At 36.0% G+C, this 21970-nt stretch overlaps 3 protein-coding genes across 4 annotated transcripts; 2 read left to right on the forward strand and 1 right to left on the reverse strand.

The window, feature by feature from the left end:
• The first annotated feature begins 4624 nt into the window (after positions 1–4624).
• On the forward strand, positions 4625–5567 carry LOC130946633 (ethylene-responsive transcription factor ERF014-like). Its single transcript, XM_057875438.1, has one exon. The coding sequence runs from the start codon at positions 4694–4696 to the stop codon at positions 5417–5419; it is 726 nt and encodes a 241-aa protein (XP_057731421.1). The 5' UTR covers positions 4625–4693; the 3' UTR covers positions 5420–5567.
• Positions 5568–9363: 3796 nt separating this feature from the next.
• Positions 9364–14384, forward strand: LOC130944798 (uncharacterized). The gene is made up of 12 exons (XM_057873334.1): positions 9364–9442; positions 9718–9777; positions 9889–9942; positions 11091–11151; positions 11256–11332; positions 11854–11903; positions 12289–12371; positions 12606–12676; positions 12807–12966; positions 13520–13662; positions 13748–13846; positions 13927–14384. The coding sequence occupies exons 1-12, from the start codon at positions 9404–9406 to the stop codon at positions 13996–13998; spliced, it is 969 nt and encodes a 322-aa protein (XP_057729317.1). The 5' UTR covers positions 9364–9403; the 3' UTR covers positions 13999–14384.
• Positions 14385–14389: 5 nt separating this feature from the next.
• LOC130944800 (E3 ubiquitin-protein ligase RING1-like) lies at positions 14390–16090 on the reverse strand. 2 transcript variants are annotated; one of them, XM_057873335.1, is made up of 3 exons: positions 15029–16090; positions 14826–14870; positions 14390–14747 (listed from the first exon to the last, which is right to left on the reverse strand). In XM_057873335.1, the coding sequence occupies exons 1-2, from the start codon at positions 15927–15929 to the stop codon at positions 14833–14835; spliced, it is 939 nt and encodes a 312-aa protein (XP_057729318.1). In that variant the 5' UTR covers positions 15930–16090; the 3' UTR covers positions 14390–14747; positions 14826–14832. The 2 variants fall into 2 exon arrangements, 1 of the variants encoding a protein (XP_057729318.1); XR_009072154.1 differs by having other exon boundaries at positions 14393–14747; positions 14826–14947; positions 15029–16089.
• Between the last annotated feature and the right edge of the window lie 5880 nt (positions 16091–21970).

A 21970-nucleotide genomic window follows, 5' to 3' on the forward strand; every position in this document is an offset into this window, starting at 1 on the left:
CATGGCCCGATTTAATTTCTTTGGTTTCTTCCTTTGCTTTTGCTTGGGCTCTTTATTTTGCTTTTAGCCCAATGTTCTTTGCTGAATGCCTTTTATTCCATTTGGGCTATTAACATTTGGCCTGCAACAATAAACAATTAGTTAATAAGTAGATATAATTAATCAACACTAATTATTTATTTTGCTCAAAAATAATGTTTGTCATCATTAATTAATTTAGTTAATTTCTTAACTCAACAATCTTCCCCTTGATGACAAACATGATTTAAGCAATAATCAAAAGGAAATAAGTTTGAGTTAGGTTTAGAAAACTCCCTTTGATTTTATGTTGCTCCCCCTGAATCTATGCTTTCCTCTTTATCCCTGTTTCACATTGTTCTTAAAGAAAGCACGATAAAGAGTTATGTACAATATATCTTGTACAAGGGATATCAAATGAGCAACATCACATAATCAGCCCAACATCAAGCTATTATCAGCAAACAAATTCAGTATGTGAAAACAAGTATTAATGCAGCAAGAATAAGTAAGAGGTACTAGGATCTACTATCCTATCCTATCCTATTGCTAATTTTACTCCCCCTTTTGTCATCAAGGGCGGATAAGAGCAACAAAAACAAAGGCTTGTATCCTGCAGAAAAGAGTTAGAGCACAGACCAAAGTACTAATTAAGCTGTTTAAAGTGCACCAATATTAAGAGTTATTACAGTCATCCAAAATGAAATAGTTCAAAAATAGCAAAAGAAGCAGAAATCATGAGACAAAACGAGAGCAGCAGCAGTTTTTATGAGACAAATCCTATGCATCAGAACCATTCCCCTCCGAAACAGCATCCTCTTCAACATCAGTGGCAACATCTTCATCATTTTGAAGGTTATCAATGAAGGTCATCAGTACAGCCACCCTATCCCTTGATTTCTTCAGGAAGTTCTCATGCTTGCTAGCCAGCTTCCTTTTCTCTTTGCTCAATTCAATCAAGTGGTTCGATTGGGAGACAAACTCTTGAGCAACATCCCTGACCACATTCAGCAGAGTGGATTTCTTCCCAGTGGAAATGGAAGTACCCTCAGTGGAAGGAGCAGTAGAATCCTCAGGGACAAAATCCTCATCTTCATCATCTAGGACGACTCGTTCAGATCGAGTGGGTCCTTTGTTCTGTTTCACTGAACCACCCCCTTTTAGGTATGAATGTCTGTTCTCATATTTCTCATTGGTCAAGTCAACACCAAAATACTCAAAAATACAAGTTAGAGGTGACTCAATGCAAGAGGGGCATCACTGTATGTCAGCGAAAATACTACATCAACCTCCTCAAAAAATATGGGTTACTTGAAGCCAAAACAGTTTCTTGTTAGCTACTTCCTACTTAGCTCAATTAACTGTCTTGTTTTCACTATTGAAAAGTAAAAAATAATGATGAATCGATCCTCATTTTTGTTCTCGTGGCTTTAGATTTCTGCTGGTAGCTTTGGAATCACATTTATTAGTGGATTATGGATCATTAAATAGATCATGCTTTTGTGTATGAAAAATTCTTGTGTGTTCATGGAGATTTTAGGGTTTCTGGATATCGAGCTTGGCTCTCTATGATGTTCTCAATTTGAATGGATACTAAAGTTTGGTATATCTTATTTTGAATTTGACAGTTTATATAATTATGTTTGCTTTTTTCAGATAGATGATGGATCTCCAAATAGTGATCAGCTGCTTAAGGTTGCAGATGAGCAAAACATTCTTATGAATGACTGCGGTCAGTTATTTGAGATTGATGGAAGTGAACATGAGAATGGGAGGGATGAAACAACAGTGGTTGATGGTTATGGTTGAGAATCTCAAGGGAAAGGCTACCCTCCGCCAGTTGTGGGTATGGAGTTTGATACTTATGATGATGCTTACAACTATTATAATAGCTATGCTAAGGAGATTGGATTTGCTATTCAGGTTAAGTCGTCATGGACTAGACGTAACAACAAAGAGAAGCGTGGTGCTGTGTTGTGCTGCAACTGTGTGGGCTTTAAAACACTTAAGGAAGCAAATAGCAAATAGCTAAAATAGTTGCAACACCTATGGATTACATAGTTTCATTGTCAAAGAATTCTGGAACTCCGTTAAGCTCAACTTTAAAATACAGGAAGTTAGTTGAAAAGTTGTTGTACTTGACCAACACCAAACCGAAAAACTCAGTTAATTCTTGAATTTTGCCACAGATAAACATTCTGAGGTTGCCATTAGAGTATTAAAGTACCTCAAGGAAGCACCAGCATTTGGGTTGATGTTTTCAGCTTATTCAGACCTAGAGCCAAAAGAATACTCAGATAGTGATTGGGGGATATGTCCAGATAATAGAAGATCAAGATCTGGGTATTGCTTTTTTCTAGAAACTTCAATTGTATCTTGAAAGAGTAAGAAACAAAATACAGTTGCAAGTTTATTATGCGAAGCAAAGTATAGGACATCAACAATGGTTACTAGAGAAGCTCAATAGCTGATCTACATCTTGCAAGACTTGAAAGTGAAGTTGGAGAAGCCAATAGCCATATATTGCGATAGTTAATCTGCACATTACAGCAAACCCAGTCTTTCATGAGAGAATAAGGCATATAGAGATGAATTGTCATGCAGTGAGGGATAAATAGCAAGAAAAAGTTACCAAATTGCTCTCAATTTCAACTTCAAACCAAATTGCAGACATACTTACAAAAATTTTAGCTCCAAGTATTTTTGGGAGATGTTATAGCAAGTTTGAAATGGTTGATTCTCTCAATTCTAAATTGAGAAAGACTATTACACGAGTAGTTAGATTAGTTAGCAAGTTGATTACACACTTGCAATTTTAGAAGAATTAGTTGTTCAGTTGTTAATAATAATGAAAAATTAGTTAACAGATATTATCACATAATTTCGCTAAGACAATATATATAATGGATAGAATAATTAAATTAGTTGAGTTTTATTTTTGTAAGTCTCATTTTGGTTCCAGTAAAAAGAAACTGGCTTCTTACCTAGGCTTTTTCCTTTGTGCATTTCTCTCCTGAAGTACATTTTTTCAGTGGTTTTTCTTTTTTATTTTAAATAACAATTTTTTTTTATTAGATTTTATAGGGCCATAATTCACATGGCACTCCAAACTTGACAAAACTCGCTCTTCTATGTGTGCATGCTTGTTGTACAATGTACACACTGATTTTTTTTTTTTTGAAGTATTTGCATATCACAATGTTAAAGTGAAGATTTAATATTAATATAATTCAATTCACACACAGAGATTAATAAGAAACAAAGAATAAGGAAAGGAAAAGCCTTTGAATGTGTGAAAATTCAGCCTTGACTTGGTTTTGCGAACTTATCATCCAACATAAACATGTGAGCTTTGCTGGCAAATTTTTTTCCTCCATTGTAAAAACCAAAAACTAATTAAAAGCAAGCTATATAGTAATCTAGCTTTGAGACCGTACCAGCGGAGATTCCATTAAAAACCTTAACAACCGAAAGGAGTTAGTAGTAGTACAAATAGGAGGGACAACCAAAGAGTGCAAAAGTCAATTTACACAGGTGGTAGCTACTTTTTTTATGGTTCCCTTGAGAATTTGAGCCTTTCATTTGACTAATTATTTTAATTAAACTGAATTTCATATACTGGGGCAATTATATTTTTTTTAGATAATTTTTTATGTAATTAATATAAAAAATAGTTACTTTTAGTTTTTTATTAATGTAACATTATGTAATTGAATACATGTGTAAAACTATTATACCTGATAATATATCAAAATTAAATTCAAATATTATACGTGCTCGTTTTTTCAAACTTGTATATTAATTATTTAAGTCCATATATAACATTATTAATTAGATGATGTGTAAGTTTAGGGATAGTTAATAAAAATGTTATATATATGTGTAAGTTTTTAATTCTTGGATATGGTTCTAATAATTTTGAGAGATTAATTTGAAGTTATTTTATTAATAAAAATAAAATGATAACATAGAAAGTTGCAACGAGGATGAGGAAAAAAGATGAGAGGGTCCATGAAACGCGGTTTTGGAGATGAGTACAGAGAAGCAACAGCTGTGTGTGATTGCATAGGCAAATGGATCCATGACCATAATAGTAATTTACTATTTCCACCTTCCAAAATTTTCTGCTTAACATAATTACCCAAATAAATTCATATATATGCAGATCCTGGAACCTGCCTTAACTTTCATAGAATCCTATGTTTCTCTCTCTACGTACATAAATACATTATTGTATTTAATTTGTATAATATAAGTATCACCTTCCCCAAATAGCTACTAGCTACTCAATATAGATAACATATATTAATGTGAATGTATCAGCATACATCATCACAAAATATAATAATACTACTCCTTCTAAATATATAAGTAGAAATAATAATAATAATCTTGACAAGATTTAATAGCTCTGTAGAAAAAAATTGGTTAGAATTAGGAAAGTTCAGTAAGGAGAAAAGGGTAATTTCAGAAATGCTTAATATAATAAATAAAATTGAAGAAGCAAAGCTATCTGTCAATCTTGTAATAGCTTGAGACACAAGCTTGTACCTATAAATAGTCTTCTCTACTTGGCCACAAATGAGATCAGCTTGCTTCATTCTCATTCATTATTCTTGAATTTTTCTCACAAACTAGTAGTGTGATCAGTGAAGAACAGAATCAAAGTATCATCATGGTTAAGGCAGAAGAGAAGATCCAAAGAGAGACACCAATGAAGAATAATAATAAGCAGAAGAAGTACAAGGGAGTGAGAATGAGGAGTTGGGGATCATGGGTTTCAGAGATTAGAGCACCAAATCAGAAAACAAGAATATGGTTAGGTTCATATTCAACTGCAGAAGCTGCTGCTAGAGCCTATGATGCTGCACTTCTCTGTCTTAAAGGCTCTTCTGCAAATCTCAATTTCCCATTAACTTCTTCTACTTACATTAACATCATCCCTCATAATCAAGATTCTTCTTCTTCTTCTTCTTCTTCTTCTTCATCTGCTACTATGTCTCCAAAATCAATTCAAAGAGTTGCTGCTGCTGCTGCTGCTAATTGCACCTTTGTTGATGACATCAGCAACAATGCTAATGCTACAACACCTTCATCATCATCTTCTTCTTCTTCTTCTTCTTCATCATCATTGGTGTCATCACCATCAATGGTTTCATCTCCCTCTGAACAAACTACTGATGATGATGTTGTAGATGCAGCATCACTAATCATGTCTTCAACTACTACTACTACTACTAGCTGTGATGAATCCATGGCTATGATGGAAGAGCCTTGGTACAACACCTTTGATGATGCTCTTGATCAGATGCTGAGTGGTTTCTTTGACCTTGATTCATCTCAGCTTCTTGGTGATCTTTATGAAGAAGAAAGTGACATTCGTTTGTGGAGTTTCTGTTAGACACAACTCATCATCATCAAATTCATTCTTTCTTTATTCATTTTTCTACTTTTTTGTTATATTCATTTGTCTTCAGTGGTACAACTTCAACAAGATGTTACTCTCTGATGCTACATAAAAATAAAAAAACTTTGTATACCTTATGCTATGTTACATTAGAAGAAGAAATTCATAGAGATAAATATATATATATATATATATATATTTATTTATATCTTCATTTTGGCCTCTCTTTTCTGCATTCCCAATTTTATTTATGTATGTGACATTGATGCAAAGCTTGTTATACAATGTCAATATTATTCCATGTGTAATGGAATAAAGGGATAGTAGTAATTAACAGAAAACATTAATATCCTCACTTATAAGTCATTCCTTTCACTGCATTATTATTATATGAGGATCATTTGGGAAGCCCTTTATTGCATGAGAAAGTGCCAAAGATGCCTTTTCTTTTTTTCAATTCACTCAGACAAGAGGGAACAAATAATATAATTAATCAGCTTGGTAACTTGAAACCATTGGAAAGTGTTGGTTTTTTCAGAGCACTGTCTATATTTCATTATTGTTGCCATGTGTAAGTTTGGTATTCTATACCCTCATACTTCTCTTAGAAACTTAGATGGGAATAAATCCATACTAGTTTCCATTTTGTGTAAAAAGATAATAGATTAGATACCCTCCCACAGTTTTAGGTCATGACTAGGAAATTAAAAATAAAATATTTTCAATTTTCAAAAATATATATTAAGGTAATCCAATGGTGTATGATTACAAATTTAAACTAGGATTTTTCTATTTTGGCTTACTTTGTTTGCCTTTAGTAGCTTTTTTATATATATAGGAGAAAAAAAACTAAGTTGGGTTGGTTTAGTGGATAACTCACTAGTCGGTTTAAGTAAGTGTTGGGGGTTCGAATCCCGTCTTGTACATGCAGTAATCTATTGGCTAGTGACAAACTTTTAAATGGAGCTCAGTACCATGACAGATTAGTTCTTGGCCTTTCGGGTTAGGGGATACCGTGGAAAACAAAAAAAATCTAAGAGAAAAGAAACATTTGATTTAGTGATGACTTTTGATGCAAGCAACTCTTTTGATAACAATATTATATGCAACATGAACATGGTCTTCTTTTAACATAATAATAAGAATGGTAGACAATCTTTGACGCTTTTGGCCAACTTTTTGAACCATGATCATGTGTATTAGAACCATATAGGGTCAAGGCCAATATTAGCACACATGACATGTCCTCTTTGTGGAAAAAAAAAAACAAATGGGCTAAATAAGGCACCATCATGGGATCCCATTCTCAAAATTGTTCCTTTTACATTGCATCTAGCTACTCTCAATAAGAAACACAATGTGCATAATAAAGGTAATTTTTTTTGTTATGGAAAAAAAAGTGGTGATATACTTTAACATGGTAATTTTTGGTGTTTTTTAAAATTGTGGGAGTACACAAATCGCTGGGTCCGATTTCTGTACTTAAAATTTTTTAATTTTTTTTAACACAAATCCCTGGCACCGATTTGTGTACCTCCCAGAAATCGGTGGCACCGATTTGTATACTTCCCAGAAATCGGTGGCACCGATTTGTGTCTCCCAGAAATCGGTGGCACCGATTTCTGCTTCTCTAGTTAAACGATCCCACATTTGAGTAAAACATCCCAACAATCCACATTTACGAAAAACACCGCTACCACTCCAATATTAAAAATAAAATTCTCCATAATAAAAGCTTTTGCTTTTGGTATTTTGCTTGTTCAAGATATATAATGTATCTACCCTTTTTAATTCCTTTTACTAAATAGTTTCAATCATGGGATTCTTGGACCTACATTGCATTATGTTCCTATATGGAACTAATTTTATTTAGTAGCTTAGTTTGTTCTTATTAATTCTATGCACATGAAATTGATGTAACTAGAGGACAATGGAAATGTAGTATTTTGAGACATGGCATGTGAAATCAGAGTTCCTGTTTTGGCCACAAGCATGTGAGTTCAAAATGTAAATCAATCCTAGATTATAGTATGTTTAATAAATTATTAGTGTTTTTGCTTCAAGGGATTGCCTTGCTTAATGAAGTACCCAACCAAATTTGGGGAATTTTATGCATATCATTCCTCTTTTTGAAATTATTATAACAATCCCACTACGCTACCAACAGCATAATGGTGTTTTATGAAAGTGTTTTTGTAAATGTGTCTAATAAAAATGTTTTTTTATAACTGTGTCTTATAAAATTATTTTTATCGATATATTTTCTGAATATGCCTATTTATACATATATTTAAAATATAATAATTAATTATTGTTGATAATAAATTAACAGATAATATATTGATATCATATACTTTTCTTTATTATAATACTTTACTACTAAGTCTAGGGTGCCAAATTTTTTGTCATATTCAAAGTAACATGAACTACTACATATATATTCAGCAAGGCCATGCATTATTAGTAATAATTAGGCTTGTTATTACTAATAATGTTATCTATTACATGGTTCAGTCACATTTAATGTATTTTAAACAAAGTTTGAATGAATTTGACATCAATTATGTCCAATCAAAATTAAGAAAATGAAGAGAGTATGTAGTTATATTATATAGCTGCTGCGCCACATTATTCTATTGACAAAAAAAAAGGGCATTTGGCAAAGAGATTATGTGTCTCATTTAGAGAAGCCATACATAGAATTATAGAAACAACAATTGTCTAAGGAATTTCATGTGGGATCACTCATTTCTGATTTGTGACAAAGAATAATTGCCTACTAAAAGGGAAAAGGAGTGGTATGGTAGTCCAGATCCAACATCAAACATGAGATTAATATCCATGCTTGGCCTTATTAAGACATCATTTAGTGAAAATGTGATTAACTAATAATGGAGCAAGATCTCAATCAATTAAGCAATTATTATTAATAGTATACTCAGTGCCATGATGAGGGCCTCTTCTATTTTGATTTATTTAGCATGGATGTCCTTGCAATAATGCAAATTAAAACAATTTTTAGATACAGAATATTTTGCATATATGTAGTGAATGTATCTAAGGCAGACACAGAAATAATGCTTGCTTTATTCTATCAATACTTTGAAAATGACATTTTTGTATTAAGTATGAGGTTATTAAATTAATAATAAATCAAAATATGACAAAAGCTTAGATGAGGCCATTAGAGTTTTTATTGTTACAAGAAAAAAAATTTAGTGGTATTTTATTTTTCCATTAACAACAACAATAAAAATAACTGCTAACACATTTACAAATAATTAGATATTAATCCTCTAATAACAAATATATAACATATAATAATTGTCACAAATATGCCGTATATCTTGGAAAAGTTTGCTTTTGAAAAAAACAAAAAAATATAAAAGATACATTTTTTCATAAGAAAAATATTCAACTTTTTGAAAACTTTCTATGAAAATGACAAGTTGTTGATAATATATACATAAAATGGATTAGAAAGAGTTTATGCTTTTTATTTCTAAAATATTCTTTTATATATATACATAAAATAAAGAGATTGAAAAAAGTTTGGAATACAACTTTTTTTTTAGTTGTTCACGGTATCTTTTAGCCCAATAAGAAAAGGACTAATTTATCGCAAATCTAAACTTCATTTAAAGATTTGCAATTGGTCAATAAGTTATTGCATCCACAAGCCGGGACCACTCAACCGACCAAAGTTGGTTGTTTGGAAAACAGTTTTATATAATAACATATATGGGCTATTACCATACACCAATTGTTTGGGCCTACTGACCCAAGCTCAATGTTGGGCTCTAACAACTTGTTTCTGTCGTCAGGAATGTTGGGCTGAGGAAAACTCAGATGGACAGGCCCACAAAAACCCAGGCCCATAAAGAAGGTATTCTCTTGCTGACTCATCATCGGCTTCTTCTTTCCCTTACTGAGCAGCTGCAATCTTTCAATCTGCAAACGCTTCCTTTTGCCTTCGCCATGCCTCTTTCAAAGCAACAACTCCTTTCTCGTTTACAGGTTCTTCATCTTCTCAATTTATTGTTTCTACTTTCACTCTTCACTATTCTGTACTCTTTGTTGTAATCGTAACTTTTCATTCTACTTGCTTAATTGTTTTTGTAGCTGTTTCTTTGTTACTATTCCTGATAATCGAATTACTCAGAACACTAAATTTCAGTTCTCACAGTTGAAAATTTACTATAATTGCCACCGTTTTTTTACTTGAGATGTGAGTTTTTGTGTTCTTGAATAGGACTAGTGATTGATGAGCTTTATATTAATGTTTTTTTCAGGAACTTCAGATCGAGTTTTCTCGTTACGAGCATCCTGTTGTTTTGACTGTTGAGGCTCAGGTCCAACACTGTTCAAGAATATACTTTGCTTTACTTTACTCACTATATTGCATTCCTTTTTCTTTTTTAATCATTTTTCTTTTTTCTGATTTAGCTGTTGTTTTCTTCCAGGCAAAGTATGTTGGACATTTGGGGGGAGGATTGAGTAAAAATTTGTTTTTGAAGGTATACTACATTATGTTTTTGTTTACCATTGCTTTATTGATTATGTCTTAGTATTTAGTTATAAAGGAGCATTATTATAATTGTAGTTATAAAGGAGGGAAATCAAATTGCTAATTGGAAAATGCTAAGGTTAACCTTTATCTCCCATTCTTTCATGGCTTCACTATTGTCAGTCTCATTAGTCTTTGGTTCTACAACTGTCTCTGGTGTTGCTTCTATTTCCTGAAGCTCTCGGGTGAGACTGTCAACTGTCTTTAAGGTTCTTAATGTAACTGATGGCATCCTCAATTATGGTTGCTTTGTTCATCTGAAGAAATCAAAACCAAGGTTCATAATGAGCACTGAATTACAAAAAAATCATTTGGTAATTGAAGAGTGAATATGAGAAATTAAATTAAATTGAAAGTGAAGGTTAAGGTGGTTGCATTTGTGATGATGGGGATTGGGGACTAAGGAGCACAGCATCAAGAGCCTGTTACTGAGCTTCTGCCTCCTCCTCCTTTCAGCCTCAAGGTTCTTGGATTTGTACACTACTGTGTCATCAGCATCATAGTTCCTCCTTCCTATCCTCCCCCTATTGTTGATTCTACTATTTTCAGCATTGAAATATAACTCATCTACGGACACTGATAGGCTGTTATCATATAGGTTTCACATTCTTGACTAATAACAGAAAGGAGGTCTTAGGGAAAGGAGGAACTTATTAAGTATGGAAGATACAAGAAAGAAATTAAAGATCTTTTAGTGTCAGAATAAAACTGAGTGATTGGCATTTCGGGGCTACATATATAAATGCTTCATGTCAGATCAGAGATGTATATTTTGGCGTGTGTTTTTTTTTTTTTTGGGGGGGGGGGGGGGGTTCGTTTGGTTGCTCCAAGAGTTAACACACCTTATTCTCGTGAGGGAAAAATATAACATCAGTGCATATACAGGTTTTAATGAAAAGATATTAATGAATTAATGCAGTTTAGTTAGTGGCCTAAAGAGGAAAAAATGGTTGAAGCAAACATGGATAACTTGTTATTATGCATATTTATTGCATAATATGAATTAATTTATTTGTGGTTTTTGTGCACCTACTTGAGCAAACAATTAATTTATTTACAATTTGATTGCCCTCTCTAACTAGTATACTTACCAAACAGGACAAGAAAAACAGATTTTATATCGTTTCTGCTTTAGCTGATACCAAGGTAGATCTTAAAGGTATATATGACTTTGTAAATTTGAGAGGAATTGGTTAACTTGCTTTGCTTTTGCCTTACTTTGATGTGTATTCATGAGTTACTTGTTGCTTTGAAGCTGAGCAGTGCTATCTCAGCGGCTTGGTTTAGGAAAAGGGGGTCTTAGAATGGCACCTGAAGAGGCTTTGGGTGAAATACTTCAGGTTTGTGTAATTATTCCATACTTTTTGTTGATATCATCTTCATTTTCCTTTTCTTTTTGTTTATCTTGTTTAGAAAGATAAGTCGATTATTACCAAAATAAAAACTACGCATAGCGTGTGATATTTGTCTTGTTGTGTGTTATACTTTCTGGTATGCATTATATAGTCCATGAGGGAACCAATTCATGTTGATTCATTCATTGATTGAGTTGGTGGGGGTCATTTGGTAAATACAGTTCATCTGTTCCATGGATCAATCCAATCTGTTATAAGAACTTTCTCTCATTCCAATGAATGATATATAGACTTAGAACTTAGAACCTTATTATCATTAAATGCTCTCTTTTTGCTTTTAGTTTTTGCACTGATATTTTGATTATTATAATTTTTAATCATATAATATTAATATCTATACGTAGCAAATAATGATGATTATATAATTTAAGATAATTTTGTGAAAAATGACTTGGTTGAAATTATTATCTAAACTGACGACCCTTTTTTGGCCCTTATCTAACTAGGTGTCTCTGGGTTGTGTTACTCCATTTGCATTAGTGAATGAATCAGCACGGTATGTTTTTGTTTTTATTCTGTTTGCCTACTTTGGGTTATCTGTATTTTCTCTTAGAATTGCTTGCAAACATACATTAATTTAATTGCTATACCTTTATTCGGAGGGCTTTTTATTTTTTTGTAAAATTTTCCCCATTTTCAGAAAGAAGATAATTTGCTTGGAAATCCATTGATTTCTGTATTTCCTGCAGTTTTTGTGTTTTAGACTTCCTACCTACTATCTACTTTTAGTTTCCTTCTAAACTTCCTTCTTTGCTTTAAGAAAAGCTTACTAGTTACTAGTGTTTATGTTTGTGCTTCTTCAATTTTTACATTTTGCTGAGTTGTTTAGCAAACTTATCTCCAGGGAACTAATTTATATTCATTTTTTCCCCTTTCTGAAGAGATGTTTCACTTTTATTGGATCAAGGATTCAAGGCACAGACGCACTGCTTCTTCCACCCATTGTCAAATGACATGTCCATATGTAAGTCTTATGTGAAAAAGTATAACTAGTTTCCTTGGGGCAACCTCTTATGCTTTCTTACTATTTAAAACCTTTAGAAAACTAAGATTTATCTTTTTCTTTTAAACCCCAGTCTCTAGCTTTCTCTCTCCTGTCTAATTTGACGTAAGACAGAAGTTGATAGGTCCTTTGTTGGATCCATTATGCATTGCTGTGGTTACACTGATATATAAAGTCTGATTCTTTAAATTGCAGCTCTAAATGCAAGTGGTCTTGACAAATTTCTTAAATCAATAGGAAGAAATCCCACATATGTTGATTTGGAGGTGAGTTAATATTCAGGACATGTCTTGTAGCTTATTTCCCAACCCCCCCCCCCCCCCCCCCCCCCCAAAAAAAAAAAAAACAAAAAGAAAATTATCAATGAACTTATATATCTTCTGAATCCCATTGCAGGCCAATCCTCCAGTGGGGAAAGATCAACCACCTGATCTTGCTGCTCTAGTTCCATCCGGTTCAATAGTTTTGCCTGATCAACCAGAAAAGCAACCTTCTTCACAAGTTCCTAAGGACGGAAACCTTGTTTCTGTGGATAACAGTTCCAAGACAGTTTCAGGTAAAAATTCTAGTAACAATTTTATCACTGTGTCCATAACTGATAAACAACTATATTCCATTGTCCTTTTTATTTCTTCCTTTCCTTTTGTCAATCTTTATAATTGTAACCCAGAAACATCATTACTTGACTACTTGAGGATTTCTTAAACTGATACCATGGTGACCCAAAAATGTAGTAGGACCTACCATTTACCCTTCCATCTTTGACTGAGGCAATTTGCAAATTGATCTATTGTATCAGTTATTAATTATATCCATGGAAAAAGTAGCTTGCTTTTGTTTACCCATATCTAGGCAAAACTAATGTACTGCCTGTTTTTGCATTATTAAGAAGGAAGAGTCTTACACGGGTGACTAGTGCTGACTTGCTGTCTGTCGACTACTACAATACGGATCGTTAACTTGTGCTTATGTATTTTTCTAGCTCGAACTAAATAGAGTTGGCAATAGTTTAGCGCATTCACTAATCAGCTTTATGAGGGTGGCAGAAGCCATGTTCTTGGCTTAGAGTTAGTTAATAGTGAAGTGGATCCTTCATCTTTCTAATGCAGGCAAAGCCGGCAAGCCAGCTGTTAGTGAGAAAAATGCAAAGGGGGCACCAGTAAAAAATGAACGTTTATCAAGCTCCTCAGCTAATGTTGGGCAATTCGTTGAGGAGATTTTGCAAAAAACATCTGAATTAGTGCTTTTGCAGGTAAAGCTAATATTAAAGCTTTCTTTTCAAATTAGAACTTATTCTTCCGTCCCCGAATCATGATGAACAATCTTTGATTATACAGATCAATGAAGGAAATATAAAGCAACATGGAGAGCAGCTTGGTACCGTGGTATCCGACAATTTACGGAAAAACCTGAGCTCAGATTTCAAAAACCTTGCTGTAAGTATTTGGTGATGCCGGTTAGTATTTAATCCTTGCAATTTCTTTCTAATAACTAGATTATTGTTAATTGCACACAGATGATATTTAAGAACACCGCATACACAGAAGGGTTCCATGCTGGTACTCAACATCAGCGCAGGGGCTTTTGAATCTCGATGTTAAATTTTGCAGCTATGGAGGTTAAACCAAGGGACCATATTATAACTCCAGTTATTCAGTATTCGTTTTATGACTTCACCTTGCATTATTGATTCATCGTTCATAGAGAGAAAAATTTGGTCCTGAAAAGAGGATTTGAAAACTAATTTAATGGCTTAAAAGACAAAAAAAAAAAAGAAAAAGAAATAGGCACTTGGAGCAGGTCATCCAGAGAGAGGTGTTACTCATTAAAAATTTCTTCATACTTTTAAAGTCCCAGTTTATCAAGATATGTGACGAGATGTCTTTTCATAGAAACTTTTATCTCATGAATATACGCATGACTTTAATGTTTAATGTTGATTTCACCTCAGTCGGTGAATGAATTTTATAGTAATCCAATTATAATTATGTTCCTTTTAACGACTGTCATTGTTAATAACATAATAATTACAGCATATAGATATAACGCGATAACCAAAGAAACATTGTGATACGACATGGCATCGTATATTGCAGTAACATGTACACTAGCCATTCATTAATTAACTGTATTAAACTATATACATTTTATATGCTAAAAGAATAACAAACAAATCCCACATCCATGGAAGGAGGGAGAAGTGCCCTTTTTCACGACGGCTTACACTGTTCTACAACTATGCATATATTGTGAAGATGAACTCCAGTTTTAACATGATTGAAAAGTGAAAACTCGAAGACAATTTTAACTCGTCTGAAGTGCAAGTTCAAGATGCTCCTGCGAAATGCATTTTTATTAAAAAGAAGTTGGTAAAGCAAGCAAAGAATGCAGCATGAATATGTGATAGTAACTTACAACTGAATTACAGCATGACAAGTTGCCTAAACTGCGATGACAGAGCTGCCAATAAATTACAACTGAATTCAGCACCTGAGCTTTTAGTTAAAGAATGGTGCAAGAGCGTCTTGGATTAGGTGCTGAAAGACGAGTGCAAACACAATCTGAGTTGGTGGAAAAATATACACAAGGATTAATTGAGTTTAATTTGAATTAATCACCCCTGAGAGAAGCAGTAGCGTTATTATTCTCTCCTGGTCCTTGATCAGCAGGATGAACACGTCGACGGTGGTGATGAAATGGCCAAAGAGAAGAAACCCTCGTCCACCTCAAGCACCTCTGAAACCTCCCCTCAGCAACACATTCATCATCATCATCACCATCGGGCACCTCATGGCGGCAAACGGGGCAAGAATTATGAAGCCTCAGCCACGGAACAATGCAATCAGAGTGATAAACATGCTTACATGGAAGCTCCCTCACTTCTTCACCAACCTCAAACTCTTCCTGACAAACCGGACACTGAGAATTCTCTTTCAGATGCTGTGCTTCTATCTTCACCCTCGGTATCCCTCTGATCGCTCTCTCCGCCGCCGGCGCCGGACCCGGCCTATCATTCTCGGTAATCTGTTCGATCAGTTCGTTCAGTCCCGGACCAAGGAAGTAGTCCCTGGAGTCCACCCCGATCGGCACCACCGGACGGTCGCGGCGCGGCGGCGGAACCATGGCTTCGAGCTCCTCGGGGGAAGCACCGATGGGATGGACGATGATCCAGGTTCGGGGACGAGTTGTAGGGTGGGGGTCGGATGTGTCGGAAGGTTGGCGGCGGCGGACGCGGATGCGGGGGCGGCGATGGGGTTGTTGGAAGGCGGGATCGAGCATGAGGGAGAGAGCTTCTAGAAGACGGGGCTGTGGAGAAGGGTGGTTAGTGTTAGGGGTAAAATCGAGAAAGAGTCTTGGGGTTGGCATGTTGATTTCTTGGATGAATTGGCCAAAGCAGCGTGGACAGGATGGGTTGTTATCGTGTGCGGCTCGCACCATGCGGTTGCACTGGAAGCACCAGTATAGTTGGAATCCATTGTTATTGTTGTTGCTTCTTTCTCTTGGTGGACTCAGAGACATTATTAGGATGGTTTGTTTTGGTATGCATGCATGGAACTATGTTTTATATTTGTGTTTATGAGGATGCATGACTTATGGGTTTTCTAATTTTGATGCTGCCCCTGTTTCTTGTGATGGTGGGAAAAGGATAAGTAGTGTTTTGGATTTTCGCATTCAATTATATTAACCAAAAACGCTTTTCATTTCAAATGGAATTACTTCGCTTCTAAATTTTGTTGCCTTTCATCCACAATGTTGGTTAGACTATGTTCATGGGTTAAGTCAACCACAATCGCATCAACTTGCTTTTTGAGTTGTAGGGGTTTTTTGTTTTTACTTTTTTTTGTCATGAAAAGTTGTAGGGTTAACACCTACTCCATGCCACTTGGTTATCATTTGCATCGGTGTAGAGGCCCAATATATATCGGGCTTGGCCTGTATCAAATTTAGTCAATGTATTTTTAGGCCCATGTTGTGTTACTATTAAAAATCCAAAGAAAGTTATGCAATAACAAAGAGAATACTCAAAATGCGGAAACCATAATAAGGTTGACCAACAATAATAAATAAATAAATTGAAGAATTTAAATTTTTTTAAGCAAACCAAATAGTTGAATTAAAAATTTATACGTGGTTATAAATTGTGAATCACACAATTACAAGATTGTAAATGTGTTATTTCTTACCCAAATATGAATTAGTATTCATATAATTGTAACTATATTATTATTTAGATAATTTTTTATTAATAGTAAATATAGACTCAATTTTAATTAATTAGTTATTTTAGTATATGTTAATTAGAACAAAAATTAATTTACTTTATTAATTATTTAATATATAATTATAATAAGAGTACATAAAAAATAACCACCTAAATTTTTCTACTCCAACACTTTTCTCTATCAAAATTTTGTTTAGAGATGGAATTTTTTATTTATAATTTCATTTACATTAACTTATGATACATAACATAATATATTGTATTATGTTTAAATTAATTTTTATTCTAATTGACATATGATAAAATAGATTATTTTTTAATAATAAATATAAATTCAATTGTAATTAATTAGTCAATTTAGCATATGTCAATTAGAATAAAAATTTATTTAATTGGTTAGTTATTTAATATATAATTATAATTAATTATAATAAGAACATATATAAAATATACAAAAATAATTGTTTTTTTTTTTTTCTAGCATTCAACAGAATTATGTTCCTAGATGTATGGGTGGTAAATTATTTTGCTGGTACATAGAAAAACAGTGAATCTACTTCAACACTTTTCTATATTAGTTATCTTTTTTAGTATTAGAGTCTACCCTCTTGGATAAGGTTTATGATTTTTATATTAATTCTAGTAGTGACTTATTTATTATCCGGATTATTTTTCATTAGTAATAAATATAAACTTAATTATAATTAATTAATTATTTTATATCAATTAGAATAGAAATTAGTTTAATTTATTAATTGTTTAATATGTAAGTATAGTGATATAGTAAGAGTACATAAGATACATAAAAAGTAATTATCTAATATATTTTTTCAATTTTTTATTCATTTCAAAATTATTTCAAAAAATGAGAAGAGTTTATTTTACTCTTAAAAAAATTGTTAGTTAATTATCTCTTATATATTTTTACTATAATTAATTACAATCACATATTAAATAATTAACCAGTTAAACTAATTTTTATTCTAATTTTTATTCTAGTATATATATTAAAATGACTAATTAATTACAACTGTATGAACAGTATGAAGTGAAAATGGATAATAAAACATAATGTTCATACCCTGGCCCAATGATAAGGGCCCAGGTCCTATTAAAAAGCCTAATCCAATAGATTAAGCCTTAGTAAACGCCGCCTTCGCATACGAAGTCGGTGTTCATCCCGACCTGCGATGAAGAAGTCGGTTATGAGATTAGCTGGCAGATAAACACTCATTCAAATGAGTAACCGCCCCGAAAAACTCTCTAACCACTTCATAAAGCCATATCTTAACCTCCCTAAGATAATGGGACGGTTATTATTCTAAAGATACGGCACTACACCAACGGTGGTTATTGGCTCACCACTATAAATACACTGACACCCCTCAGGTATCCCTAAGTCCAATACTCTCTAAGACCTGCTTACACCCTTGCTAACTTAGGCATCGGAGTGTCTTTGCAGGTACCACCCCCCATTCACACGCGAGCACAAGTCGGACGGAGCCTCCCGAGTCGCGAACCTACCTAGAGTCCTCCTCTATTGTACACTTGGGCCGCCGAACGCCATCCATTGGACTAATCTCCGGTTACCTACCGTAACATTGGCGCCGTTGCCGGGGACCCGCGAGATCATCCCTCGATGGCAGAAAAATCCCATGAAGAAGGCCATGTCGAAACGGATTCTGAGCAAGAGAATCTAGACATGGGCAATGACAATGAAGACACAGCCCAACATCAAGACAATGATCAACACAGAGAGGGTACCTCCGGAGTAAAGAATCCGAAGGTAAATTCCTCAGATGGGCGTGAATCAGGAAAAGACGGACCAGCTCACGTAGCTGAACTAATAGGATTGGTTCATAGCCGCCTAGAGCAATTGGAACAAGAGCGGGAGAGGCAAAAGGAAACCGAAAGGTACCTTAAAGAAGAGATGGAACGGCGAAAAGAGTTAGAAAGAAAACTCTTGCAGCTAGAATCCTCTCTCAAGAACTCCCGCGATGAAGGAGAAGATCAACTCCCAGGCGGAGAAGATCCTTTCAGCGAGGACATAATGAGGGCAAAAGTTCCAACGAACTTCAAAAGCCCTGATATGGACCTCTATGATGGAACTACGGATCCAAAGCATCATCTTAGCAACTTCAAAAGTCAGATGTATCTAGCCGACGCCTCCGACGCTACGAGATGCAAGGCTTTCCCGACCACTTTATCGAAAGCAGCGATGAAGTGGTTCGATAGCCTTCCCCCAAGATCCATCACTAGTTTTGAAGACCTCTCAAGGAAATTCTTGATGAGGTTCTCAATCCAAAAAGATAAGGTAAAACATGCACCGAGCCTCCTGGGAATAAAGCAGGAGGTCGGAGAGTCTTTACGAGCCTATATGGAAAGGTTCAACAAGGCATGTTTAGAGATCCAAGACCTGCCCACAGAGGCAGTAATAATGGGGTTAGTCAACGGACTTAGAGAAGGCCCCTTCTCACAGTCCATATCTAAAAGACACCCCGTTTCTCTAAGTGATGTACAAGAAAGGGCCGAGAAGTACATCAACATGGAAGAGAATGCAAAGCTAAGAGACCTGAGTTCACGACCTGGACCCACTTCCTCCTCTAGGGAGAGAGAAAGGGAAGTCAAAAAGAAGGAAGAACTCGGTCTCGAGAGGCCCAGGAAGTATCACTCTTATACTCCTCTAAAGACTTCTATAGTGGACGTATACAGAGAGATTTGCAACACTGAAAGGCTGCCACCCCCAAGACCTATTAAAAATAAAAAAGGGGGAAGTCGCAGCGAGTATTGCGAGTACCATAAAATATATGGTCACTCCACCAACGACTGTTACGACCTCAAAAATGTGATAGAAAAGCTGGCTAGAGAAGGTCGGCTTGATAGATATCTCATAGAGAGGTCGGACACCCATGGAAAGAGAAAGCGAGATGACATGGACAGGAGAGATCCTCCCCCACAGACCCCTGAGAGACACATCCACATGATCTCAGGAGGATTTGCGGGAGGTGGAATCACCAAATCTTCTCGCAAAAGACATCTCAAAAGAGTCTACCAAGTCGAGGAAGAGACACCCGACTTCCCCACCATCTCATTCACGAAAGAAGATGGGCAAGGGATAATCCCCGGGCATGATGATCCCGTGGTGATAACTATGATCCTAGCCAACGCCCATCTCCACAGAACCCTAGTAGACCAAGGAAGCTCGGCGGACATCCTTTTCAAGCCGGCCTTCGACAAGCTAGGGTTAGATGAAAAAGAGTTGAGAGCTTACCCCGACACCCTATACGGGTTAGGGGATACGCCAATAAAGCCACTGGGATTTTTACCCCTTCACACCACCTTTGGAAAAGGGGAAAAATCAAGGACTCTGAGCATAGACTTTATAGTCATCGAGGAAGGGTCAGCCTACAATGCCTTAATCGGCAGAACTACCCTTAATCGCCTTGGAGCAGTGGTATCAACTCCTCACCTCTGCATGAAATTCCCAACTCCCGGAGGAATAGCAACGGTGAGGGGAGATCAAAAATTGGCAAGGAAGTGCTATAACGAAAGCCTAAATCTGAGAGGAAAGGGCAAAGAAGTCCACACCATAGAGTTGGGTGGAGCAAGAACCAGAGAAGAACTACGGCCCCAACCGGGAGGAAAAACCGAGGAAATACAAGTCGGTGAAGAGGAAGGAAAAAACACTTACATAGGAGCCAACCTAGGGGAAACCCTAAAACAAAGATTGGGAGAACTCCTAAGAACTAATTCCGACCTCTTCGCATGGAAGGCTTCCGACATGCCTGGAATTGATCCCGAGCTCATGTCCCACAAGCTCTCGGTTTTCCCAGGGTCCCGACCTGTACAGCAAAGAAGACGCAAGCTCGGCCCAGAACGAGCCTCAATAGTAGAAGAACAAGTACAGGCGCTCCTGGAAGCCGGCTTTATTAGGGAGGTCAAATACCCAACATGGCTAGCCAATGTAGTGCTAGTCAAAAAACAAAATGGTAAATGGAGAATGTGCGTCGACTATACCGACCTGAATAAGGCATGTCCTAAGGACCCTTATCCTCTACCGAGTATTGATACCCTGGTGGACTCCAGCTCGGGGTACCAATACCTGTCATTCATGGATGCCTACTCGGGATATAACCAAATCCCGATGCATGAACCCGATCAGGAGAAAACATCGTTCATCACACCAAAAGCCAACTATTGCTACGTGGTCATGCCATTCGGACAAAAGAATGCAGGAGCCACGTATCAAAGGATGATGAACAAAGTGTTTTCCCCCATATAGGGAACCTAATGGAGGTATACGTCGACGACATGTTAGTAAAAACCAAGCAAGAAAACGACCTCTTAACCGACCTCTCACGAGTCTTCAATACTATAAGGTCGCATGGGATGAGACTAAATCCCGCAAAATGCGCCTTTGCAGTAGAAGCAGGGAAATTTCTAGGCTTCAGGCTAACACAAAGAGGGATTGAGGCCAATCCCGACAAATGCAGAGCCATCCTAGAAATGAAAAGTCCGACTTGTTTGAGAGAGGTTCAACAGCTTAATGGCCGACTTGCAGCCCTCTCCAGATTTTTGGCAGGATCGGCACTAAAATCCCTTCCATTATTCTCCTTATTAAGGAAGGGATGCCAGTTTGAATGGACTCTGGAATGTGAGGAGGCGTTCCAAGAGTTCAAAAAATTCTTAAGCCAACCTCCTATCTTAAACCGACCAGTACCGGGAAAAGACCTTGTCCTATACCTATCCGTGGCAAACAGGGCTGTCTCATCAGCCCTGATCAGAGAAGACGAGGTCGGTCAACACCCAGTCTACTTTACCAGTAAGGTTCTACAAGGCCCTGAGCTAAGGTACCACAAACTAGAGAAGTTTGCCTACTCCTTAGTGATAGCCTCACGAAGGCTACGACCTTACTTTCAGGCTCATACAATAAGAGTCCGTACAAACCAACCCATGAAGCAAATCCTCCAAAAGACGGATGTTGCAGGGAGAATGGTTCAATGGGCGATAGAGCTCTCCGAGTTCGATCTGAGATATGAAACTCGGACAGCAATCAAAGCCCAATGCCTTGCCGACTTCATTGCAGAATATGCAGGAGAACAAGAGGAAAAACCGACTACATGGGAGCTCTATGTAGACGGATCCTCCAACAAAACAGGAAGTGGCGCAGGTATAATATTGGTAGATGGAAAAGGAACCCAGATAGAGGTCTCCTTAAAATTTGAATTTCCGGCTTCAAACAATCAGGCAGAATATGAAGCCTTGATTGCCGGATTAAAGTTAGCAGAAGAAGTTGGCGCTACAAAGGTGATGATCTACAGCGACTCACAAGTGGTGA

This window comes from Arachis stenosperma, chromosome 8, assembly GCF_014773155.1.
Source record: "Arachis stenosperma cultivar V10309 chromosome 8, arast.V10309.gnm1.PFL2, whole genome shotgun sequence".
NCBI classification, from domain to species: Eukaryota; Viridiplantae; Streptophyta; class Magnoliopsida; order Fabales; family Fabaceae; genus Arachis; species Arachis stenosperma.

What these genes read in the sequence shown, in the direction of transcription:
- LOC130944800 (XM_057873335.1), bottom strand. Translation starts at nt 15,929, where the DNA reads ATGTCTCTGAGTCCACCAAGAGAAAGAAGCAACAACAATAACAATGGA. An exon ending in CGCTACTGCTTCTCTCAGGG is followed by an intron (nt 14,871 to 15,028) that starts GTGATTAATTCA and finishes ATTTATTGGCAG; the next exon opens with CTCTGTCATCGCAGTTTAGG.
- LOC130944798 (XM_057873334.1), top strand. Translation starts at nt 9,404, where the DNA reads ATGCCTCTTTCAAAGCAACAACTCCTTTCTCGTTTACAG. An exon ending in TTAGTGAATGAATCAGCACG is followed by an intron (nt 11,904 to 12,288) that starts GTATGTTTTTGT and finishes CCCTTTCTGAAG; the next exon opens with AGATGTTTCACTTTTATTGG. An exon ending in GTCAAATGACATGTCCATAT is followed by an intron (nt 12,372 to 12,605) that starts GTAAGTCTTATG and finishes TTTAAATTGCAG; the next exon opens with CTCTAAATGCAAGTGGTCTT.
- LOC130946633 (XM_057875438.1), top strand. Translation starts at nt 4,694, where the DNA reads ATGGTTAAGGCAGAAGAGAAGATCCAAAGAGAGACACCAATGAAGAAT.